This window comes from Pundamilia nyererei, unplaced genomic scaffold (assembly GCF_000239375.1).
Source record: "Pundamilia nyererei isolate P.nyererei 1_Seehausen unplaced genomic scaffold, PunNye1.0 scaffold00197, whole genome shotgun sequence".
NCBI classification, from domain to species: domain Eukaryota; kingdom Metazoa; phylum Chordata; class Actinopteri; order Cichliformes; family Cichlidae; genus Pundamilia; species Pundamilia nyererei.
The window spans coordinates 823,832-834,530 of NW_005187598.1; the positions used below are offsets into that span (position 1 = coordinate 823,832).

Here is a 10,699-nt window from a genome sequence, read left to right on the forward strand (position 1 = left end):
TACCTCTGGTGCAAATTACTGACCTCTGTCATCATTTTAAGTGGGGGAACTTGCACAATCGGTGGCTGACTAAATACTTTTTTGCCCCACTGTAGCAATGGCAATAAAACTGAGAATGGTACTGCTGGACTAATATTTTTGTTACTAATTTGTCTCTCATTCATTTTTCTCTTATAATCCAACCAAAACTGATTATCTGTACACTTCCTTTTTCTTGACTAGGTTTAATTATACTCTGTGCTATATATGCTATGTCCTTTTAACTTTACTAAGTAATTTAAAGCAGTTTGGTGTCTTCTGATTTCTAGCAGTTGTTTACCCATTTTAAACTCACAGTGTGGACACTGGTGTAGTTTGAATGGCCCCACATCACAGCCTCAGCGCCTGATACAGAATTTTAATTTAAAGCTATTTAACAATGTTTTAGCTGCTGAACCACAAACCAGAACTGATCTAATGAGACCTTTATATAAAGCCTTTAATGCTGTCCACTCTGCACCCCACTCGCTGCCTTTTAAATATCTTAAAATATTCAAAACCTTTTTCAGTTATTTCCCCAATATGTGTTTTCCATGTAAGCCTTTTATTACACCAGATACCTAAATATAAAAGAAATCAACCTTTTCTGTTTCATTTCCATAGAATTTGAGATTAAACTGCTAATCTACTCTCTTTTATATCAAAATAATCCACTTTGTGTTTGTAACAGAGAACATAAATCCCCATCCCAGAGCCCAATCCTCCTCTTTTGTAGTTCTTGCTGTACTTCAGTCATGATGAACCTTATATTTCTTCCTCTCTTCCAAATGACTCCATCATCTGGAAACAATGAAACTCCCATTGATTATATTATTAAATACCTCATTAATCAATATGGAACATATTATTGGACTAACAATACTTGTGGATTACCATTCTGTACCTCATAACCTGTACTGAACTCTTTTCCTACTCGTTCAAACATTCCTGATCCATTTCTACATTTTCCCTGTCGATCTGATGCAGCTTGACCAGGAGTCTTTCTTTCACATCCTATCATATGTCTTCTCAGTATCTACAAACACAGCTGATACTCTCTCCTTGGGTCGTCTTACTACATGTTGTAGACACAGAGCTGGATCCATCTTGCTTCTTCTTTCCTAAAACCACTATGAGAATATTTGATCTTACCATTAGTTTCTAAGAAATAATCTTTCATTCACTATTTTTTCCATTATTTTCTCCAAATGAGATGTTAAAGTTATCGGCCTGTAACTCTCAGCTAAGCTTGGATCCTTTCCTGGTTTACAGATGGAACAACAACAGCCTTTTCCCACTGATTTTTTTACTTTCACCCCATATTTTGTTAGATAATTTTACTATTCTACTCTTACCAAACTTACCAAGGTTTTCAATCATGCAGTAACTAATTAGATCTGGTGCTGGAGCTGTATTACTTTCTTTAAAGCATTATGTAACTCTGCTATTGAAAACATGACAGTTATCAGTCCTTCATGTTCACCTTTTTCTTGTAGGGCCTCCTTTCCTTTGTGTTTCTGCATTATTTAAACTTTCTATGCTGTGAACTTTGCAAATGTTCCTGCCAATAGTTCGGCTTTACTTTTGTTATCAACTATTTATCTTTCATTATTGGATAACCATACTCTTTCCCGTAGACAGACATATATTTATTAGTTGTCTGGACTCTCTCCAAAGTGTTACAGTATTTCATGCAATATTCCCTCTTACTCCCATTTTAATTATTCTTCTAACTTCTGCCCGTTTCCTTTTAGAGCCTTACATTTTTAACACACATTATTATTATTTTCAGTGTTTTAAATGCTTTATTCCTGGCTTTAATTATGCTTTACATTCTTGTGTCCAACACACAAGAATGTAACACACTAACTTTTCCTTTTTGTTACCTCTTTTCTTTGGGATAGACTTTAAAGTTTAACTGATTAATTGGCTGATCAAAATCAACATCTTTATCATCAAGAGCTAACTCTAGAAATCTAGATTTGGTTTAAACCAATGTTTCTTGTGTACACATGATATCTGGATTTAAATTTAATGAACACATCTATGCCCTGAAGCGCCTGTCCATTTGCAGCTAAGTTCCTGGCGTTCCATTGAAGGATTAACATTAAGGTACAACGTGTGAGTCTGATGAACCTTCTCCATGACTAAGATCCCAGGACAGATCCTTCATATTGGAGAACTGATCTTTTTTGTTTTGGCTCGTTCTGAACCGTTAATGACAAGTTGGACTATTTGGATTCCAGCCTGCTAAGTGCTTTTTCCATCTGGTCCTTGTTCTTTGTACCTCTACATCCTTCCTTCTCGCTGACTATTTTCCTTTCCTTCCTTTTTACAACCCGTTTGTAGTTTTGTAGTCATTTACCAAAACAACAGATGGTGAGTATTTGGCGCTTTCCCCCCCAGTAAATAAACAACACAACAACACAACAAATAAAACAAACAAACAACACACCCACTGTAACCATATTAATTTATTTCCTTGTAAATCCATAATCTAATAAGACATAGTACTTTCCTCAAATGACACAGTGTGTAGTGTCTTATAATCCTTATTAGACTGTCTTTGGTAGCATAAATAAGCAGGTCAACTAGTAGTTACAGTATGTAAAAGCGGTTAAAATACGGGTAATATATAATAAATACTGCGCAGTAAGGATCTGTAAGACATGTCTAAAACCATAACTGTGAATCATTTAACCAATAAAACTTAAAAGTCAAAACATAAATCAGCTATGATCATGTAGCTTAATAATAAAACGTTAGAATTATTGGGCAGTCAAGAACGTAGTGTGATTGTTAGTGTGCAGTAAATGTTTATACACAAATGCATATAGTCATCTTAATAATAAATGTAAGTTAATTTCCATCAGTTATAGTCTTCTGTTCATGCATGAGTCACTCAAACGCACCACTTCCAGTACAAGATACAGATTAAGGAGAATGCCCCAGTTCACCTGAAAAGTTTGGTGCCAGTGCTGCAGAAAGTGCTGGAACTGGGAATGACTAAAGTTTCCAGTAGCTAGTGGTGCATCCCCACTGTTCTGACAAACAGAAAGATTTTTGTATTGATTTCTGGTAAATAAATGCCATTTCTAACTTTCATCCTAGAACTGGTGACGTTTGGATAAAGGATATGTGGACACCACCCAATCATTTCCTGTTCCCACCACTGAGAGGAAGGTGAGAGGTTTTGTAGGCCTGGCTGGATGGTATAGAAACATTTGTGTCCCGATTTGCAGAGAGAGTAAGTTGTGTTGAATGACCTCAGCAAGAAATTGGGTCCTAACAAGGTACACTGAACAGAGGAATGTGAGAGAAGCCATAATCCCCCAGCCTGTTCTCCACAGCCTTGACTTTGACAACAATCATCCTGCAAACAGATGCAGAAGGCGTTTTTTGTTTGCTGCTCAAAGAGGCCACTGGTGCTCTCAGAGCTGCCATGTTTGCTGGTAAACTAAAACTTTGATCAATAAAAATTAACTTGGGCTGTACTGAATTGAGTCTTTGCGATGGGGCGCCATGGCAAAGACGCCTCTCACAGATACATTGTCCAATCTCGATCAAACTTCTCACGCATTGTAACTTCCTGAACACAATTCAATTGTAATATTTGACAATGGCCACAGCGCCACGTAGCGGGGGCAGGAAATGTCACGTATTGCATGTTGGGGTACAGTTTGAAGGTGCGTGCCCCCAACAACCACAAATTTGTCCAGAAAAACATTAAGAAGTTGGACTTGTGTTACACTGTAAACTGTGAGCTTTCATACAAAAGATACACCCCTGGCAGCATGGAGAGCTTTGATGTTTTGCCACGATGAGCCATATTTCTATAACACATAGAAATCTAGTCCAAACTCCACAGGATGACGGTCCTGCCCTGAACACACTGATATGCCCACTCTCAGCAAAATTTAGAGCGCCCCCTACTGGAAACAAGAAATGTCAAGTCAACATGTTGCCACTTAAGAAGCATTACTCCTCCTTCTCTTCTGTAGGGCTAGCTAGATGCTGAAGTACTGCGACTAGAACTTTTAGACATCTGCACTGTAACGGTATCGTGCCCCCCCAAAAACAACACTGGCCCACGTTAACACCCGGCAGCAGCAGCGCTCTCTTCAAATGTTTGAAACCCAAAGTATTACGCCTGGTTTGAAAATGTAAAAAGTACAAAGTACAGATACTTTTGTTAAAATCTAGGATCTAGAAAAACATCAGAAAAATAAATACTCAAGTAGAGACAGCTACCTGAAAATAACGTACCTGCAGTAACGACGTATTTGCACTTCCTTACCTCTCACCTGTATTATAATGCCGTGTATACCACTTCACACAGACTGTCACAATCTGTATGGGGTATGCAGATTGTGTTTGTGAACTGGACCAAAGAGAATCACACACATGTAGAATAATAACCAAACCTAAAGACAGTTAAACAGAAGTATCCATCCATCTTATCCGGACTGGGTCGCGGGGGCAGCAGCCTAAGCACAGAAGCCCAGACCTCCCCAGCCACCTCCTCCAGCCTGTCCGGGGAACACTGAGGCGTTCACCGGCCAGCCGAGAGATAGAATCTCTCCAGCGGGTCCTGGGTCTACCCCGGGCCTCCTGAAAAACCCAAAACACAATAATAATCAGAAGACTCGGGACCATGACAACAAACATGCAAACGTTTGTTTGTTTTTTAATTAAAGTAATTAAAGTGGAGGGGGGAAACGATCGACTTGTATGAATCTAACCTGAATGTCTTTCACGTATTCACTCGTTTGGTAATTTTTTCATGGGGTTTTCGTTACACTAGTCTGAATGCTGGTACAGTAGTGGGGGGTACAGCGGTAGTGGGGTACAGTGGGTAGTACTGCATCTTTTGCGGCTGCACCGAGCAAAGCTGCCTCAGACCGGACAGGGGCAGCATTCCTGGTCAGGACAGCCATGAATGTGATGGGAGGGGCGGACAGAGCAGCAGCAGCAAATCTGGGGTCCAACATCCTCTGTGCTGAAGCTTTTCTGCACCTCTCCTGCTTCTAGACCCTCACGAACCTCAACCCTGTCCACGAATATCTCCAGGTCTTATGCACACAACGACAGGCGGTAAAGCGAAGCTCGGGGGGGCACCGCGTTAGTGACGAAAACCACATTTTGTTTGATTTTTCCCCACTTTGGCCCGGTGCGCCTCAGCAACCAGGAAAATTGCTTGGTGTAGCTGTATCGGAGAGAAGGCTCGAGAGGAGGTGAAACTGCGGGACACGATGACCGAGAAAGACGCATCGTCAGAGAAGATAATCTCAGGTGAGTTAGCTTATCCCGTAGCCTCTACAAACACCTCTGTCGGTACAAGCCGCGGTGCTCTGATAGCAGTTGCGCAGCTGCTTTTCGGTGCAGGCGCCTGTCAGACGCGGAACTCTCTGATATTTGTCCGACGGTGGCACTCCGCGCTTCGGTCTAGTTCTGGCCAAAACGCGTATGCGACACTTTGCTGCAGTGCAGAGAGGCTGTGTGCGCTTTGAAACCCTGCCTGGGATTTCCAAGGGCACTCGTGTTGTGCAGGACCTCGCCCGCGGACTTGCCCCGAGCAGGGACATGTACGAACATGGCGATGTTAAAAGTTCTCGCTTTCTCTGGCTCGTGTTTTCCGACTGAGCTCGGTGTGGCAGGTCGTTACCGCAGACACAGACCAGGTCTGTCCTCCATAACGGTGCGGGGTTTGGTCACGTGGCCCATCCCACCGGAGCTGTGACTCAATGCAGCAAAAAAAGAAGTCTGCACCACATCCTCAGGTACTGCTCATCCCCGCCCAGTCGGCGCTGGTGTGATGGAGCTGGAGTCCTGAGCTGTGGTTCACATCAGCGGCGTGCATAGAGCCTGCTGTGTTAAAGTTGGCATCAGTGGCTTGAAGTCGGTCATTTTATTATTGCTTGCTGAACTAACACAATTGTCAGCAGTTCTGTGTGTCGCACTCCAGATGCACATTTAAGCATACCAAGCAACATTTATCAGAATCAGCGCACTTTATTAATCCCTAAGGACATTATGTGGGTTACAGTTGCTCCACTATAGTAACAGAAATATTTAACAATACAATATGTTACAGATTTACAGACATAAGAAAGACTTTTATTTTGACAGTTTCAACCTGTGGGGTCATCCGGCACCATTTTATGCGATGTACCCCCCACCAGCACTTCTCTACCTACAGCATTTTAATGATTTCTTGTATTATATATGAGCTGAAGTTGTGCTGTTTGTGTTGTGACGAGTTTAAATTAGGCAGAAATTCCAGAGCCTGGCTGGTTAGAGTGTGCAGAAGCTCTTTCCTCACAAAAACAAAAGAAAATGAAAAAGCCTGGGCCGGAGACTTGGCAGCTCTCCAGACTTATGTAACGTCACTGAATGAAAGCCATAGAGACTCCACCCTGATGATGTCTCGCAGGAATCAGAGCTTCATAGAACACTTTGTTTGGCTTGGACTCAGCTAAAAACGACTTCTTGTGAGAGTTAATCTCCTAACTTGTGAGGTAATAAAGTCATATGACCATGTGTTTATCTTCCATCTTCACAGCAACACTTTGGTTGCTGGATGAACTTGAGTAGGAGTTCACACAGTTCCCAAAAAATGGAAAGGTTGCCAAAGATACAAACACTTCTTCATGACTCACTCAGCCATGATAGTCTGCAGCTGAATGATGCCTGATTTGCTGCTCTAGAAGATAGAAGGAAGAAAACAACACTTTGTGGCTGAATCAAAAAGACAACATTAGCCTGCTAAGAACAAAGAGTTTTGGCGTTTCAGTCAGTAGTTTACAGATTGACCTAAAAAGGAAAAGATACTTGGATCAGTCCTGGGAGAAGGCACAAATCCCTTTGGGCTATGATTCAAGGAATATGGCATAAAAAACCTTAAACATGTGGCACTACCTGCTGTGGTGGGCCACATGTTTAAGGTTTATTATATTATTAGGTTTATTTATGATGTTGTTCCCGCTGTTTGTAGCACTTTCAGTTTCAGGAGCTAAATTAGGCACAAATCGGAGCTTCTATCTGTTGGTAATGTTCTCGTGACATCACACCCAGGCACGTCTGGCATACTAACTACAATTTTACTTCCCTAAACAGTATAGACCGTGTACTTTAAAGACAGAGTTGAACATTTTCAGAAATATGTTTTTGCATATGAAGGTAAGTCTGGATTATCTGCCTTCATATCACCCTAGCGGCAATTCCAGGCCTCGAGGGCCGGTGTCCTGCAGGTTTTAGATCTCACCTTGGGTCAGCACACCTGATTAGTGATTAGTGATGATTAGTTCGTTACCAGGCCTCTGCAGAACTGCAGGACATGTTGGCTGTATCCCAATTCAGGGTCTGCAGCCTTAAAGCACGCAGCCTCAACGGTCCACAAGGGCCGCGTACTTAAAGACTGCTAAGGCCGGAAGTGCGAGGCTTGTGAAATGGGCGGTCTAGCCTCCGTTGCACTGCCCAGGTTGCCCAGCAACCATGATACTAACAGCTGGAAACGTGTCATACAGCTTTGTTTGACAGAAATGAAGGAGAAAATCTTTTGTTCATTTGTTTGTTTCTACATGAGCTTTGATCATTCTCTGTAAGATTAAGATCAGCTATTGAACGGCGTATATTTTAAAGTAAAGACTTTAAAACCAAGTTAGTACAAACGTCACTAATGTCACATGACTTTGCCGACATGTGGCCAACAGTAATGTTTAATGTTCTTCGTTATTAAACATTTGCACATAAATAAGTGACGTCATATTCAGTGCTTAAAGTTTACTCTTCGGCCGCACCTCATCCACCGTTTTTTTTCGGCAAAATTATCCACACCCACCGCCGCGCTATGCATTCTGGGATATGTTGGGCCACGAAGTCTACACCGCCACATCCTTAAAATTCAGGGAAATGAAGGACGCATTTGAGGGCCGCATTTCGAGCAGCCTTCAAATTGGGACAGCCTTCGGCGCGTCGCTGTGATGTAATCGGCCTTAAAATGCGGCCTTTAAGGCTGCAGAGCCTGGATTGGGACACAGCCGTTGAGGAGCTAATTTAGCCATTTGAATCAGCTGTGTTGGTTCAAGGACACATCTAAAACCTGCAGGGACACCGGCCCTCGAGGCCTGGAGTTGCCCACCCCTTCCCTGGCCTTAGGATCCTCTGCTGTCACACCAACCCTCCGCATTTCCTTTTCCTCCTCCCCTCTCTCGTCCTTTGTCTTTGGCTAAAAGTAGCACAGTTTCCACCGTGGTGGTCATCGTTGACCCAGGCCTTGACTGATCCAGTGTGGAAATTGTTAAGGTTCAAAGTTTGAGGAGGGATACAAGAGGTGATCGAAGAATAACCACACTGATCCGGCCGGGTGAAGTCAAACGATGATTTTAATGAATACACACGCGTGGGAAGACAACTCTGTACGCAGACAGCAATTGATCTTCCACTTAATCAAAGCATAAACAGATGTTTATAGCATCAGGGTTTGATTTACTGACGCCCCCTCATGCGTCACAGATACATTTTATACATAGATCAGATCAACACCACAATGACTTTTCACCCAATTTGAAAGAACATCATTTTCTATTTTCATGGCTGGCCCTTCCTGTCCACCTTTCAATTCTCGTCTTGTTCCTCTTCTTGCCGAGACAATGAGGACCGGTTCCTCTTCTACCGAGATAATTTTGCAGTTAGAACCAGACATGACCTAGCCTCTCTCCTATAAATAATTCTACCTCATGTGTGTGTGTGTGTTGACCTCACATGCTCCTTGTGTCGCCTCTTCACCTACTAACTGTCTCTTGCCCTTAAACGCTCTTTCTCAATTCGCCTGTTGTACACCTGACCTTTCACCAGGACAGAGGCTCACTGAGACTATGTGTATGTCTTCTTACTAAATAAATGTTTTAAATGTTTTAACCAAGAACCTCTACTAAAAGCTTAATATGAAAATATGAAGCATATAAAAGATATTAAAATAACCTGATATAAATGTACTGTAAGCCTGTATTGCAATTCCTTCTATGTTCTAGTTTTATTCAACATGTATCACCTGGACAGTCGCGCCTGGTGAAGCTTCAAACCTTTAAAGAACCTGAACATCAACTCAAATAAGCACAGATATGCAATATGTATAAAATAGTTATACCTGCACCTGAAATACAAAGTTAACATGATAACTGTATGCATAACATCTTAAGGCCTTCTTAAAGCTATCTGTTACATTATTAAAGCGACGATCATACTGCAGATTATGTCATGCGGGTAAAATACTTTTTGTTCATCCCCACAAAATGTTAGCGATTATCAGTATGTTTGATTTGTCAGAGATGCTGGATGCCCTTCCTGGTACAACCCATGCTGGGTTTAGGAGCAATACTAAAAGTACGCTGACTTGTGGCTCCCTCATTATATTGGGGTGGGGTCTTGGATCTATATACTAGACCAAAAACAACTTGCTAATGGGCAGCCTACCACTGGCTTGGACTCACTGTGCGAATTAATAAACAGGGGTTTCTGCCATGGCGGCTCGTATGCCTGTGTGCTGCTGAGGCCATGGAAGGCTGGCTGAGGTAACGCTGTGCAGTTATTACACACATCTGTACATGGAAGTTCAGCTTGACCGTGTTTCTGTCAGTCTGCAGCACCATCTTTACAAAACAACTGTCTGATACATTGAATGACCATATATACATTTTTCCCCCTGTGGGCCTTTTGGTATTTCAGCAGTTTTCTGAGCTCTGTGCTGTGGGGGTCACTGTGGGCTGTTTGTTATGACAGTGAGGATAACGAGTGGGGATAGCTGGGTCCTGGAGAGAGAGAAGCACCTCACACATGTAGACCTACCCAGCTTTACACAATGTTAAACTGCACATATCAGCTTTATTGCTGCTGATTACATCGTAGGCTTAACAAAGCTTCACAGCAGAATCAGCAGTTAGACAGGACGATAAAGGAAACTCACTCACGCCAGATAAGAAGTGCTGGGATAACTGGTGTTGCCATTTATGCTGTTCTCTGTCTGGTGGCTGCATCAGGCATGTTTCTGCAGATGTAGGCAGTTGTAGAGTTGGATGTGTTTCACGTGTGTAGTTGATGAACGTGTCTCTGTTTTAAATTAGTGTCGAGTTTAAAGGAGCTGCTGGTTGAACAACATTAACAGTTTTCTGTCTGGGATTTAGATGCACATACTTCTAATATATCACTGAATGAAGTGTCCACCAGCACAATGGAATCCCATAATGCACTGCAACACTGTAACAGTATTTTACATCTTGAAGGAACATTATTAGTCATCAGACGGTGACTTTTACACAGACACACACACACACACACAGAGACACACGCACAGACACGCACACACAGACACACAGAGACACACACAGACACACAGAGACACACACACACACAAACACACAGAGACACACACACAGACACACACACACATACACAGAGACACAGACACACAGAGACACACACACACACACACACACACACACACACACACACACACACACACACACAGAGACACACACACACAGACACACACAGACACATAGCTTGTTTCCTCTCCTGCATCTGCGATCTCATTTTTCAAAACTAATAATAACAATAACAACAATAAAAATAATAACAATAACAACAATAACAATAATAACAATAACAATAATAACAATAATAA

At 42.1% G+C, this 10,699-nt stretch overlaps 1 protein-coding gene across 8 annotated transcripts in view; it reads left to right on the forward strand.

The window, feature by feature from the left end:
* Positions 1 to 4,946: 4,946 nt before the first annotated feature.
* The window catches only part of hspa12a (heat shock protein 12A), a 75,689-nt gene continuing 69,936 nt past the window's right edge, over positions 4,947 to 10,699 (forward strand). For all 8 annotated transcript variants that reach the window (XM_005747437.1, XM_005747438.1, XM_005747440.1 and 5 more), the window contains exon 1: positions 4,947 to 5,310. In XM_005747437.1, the coding sequence (XP_005747494.1) occupies positions 5,271 to 5,310 (40 nt within the window). In that variant the 5' untranslated portion in view covers positions 4,947 to 5,270. The remainder of the gene's footprint in view (positions 5,311 to 10,699) is intronic.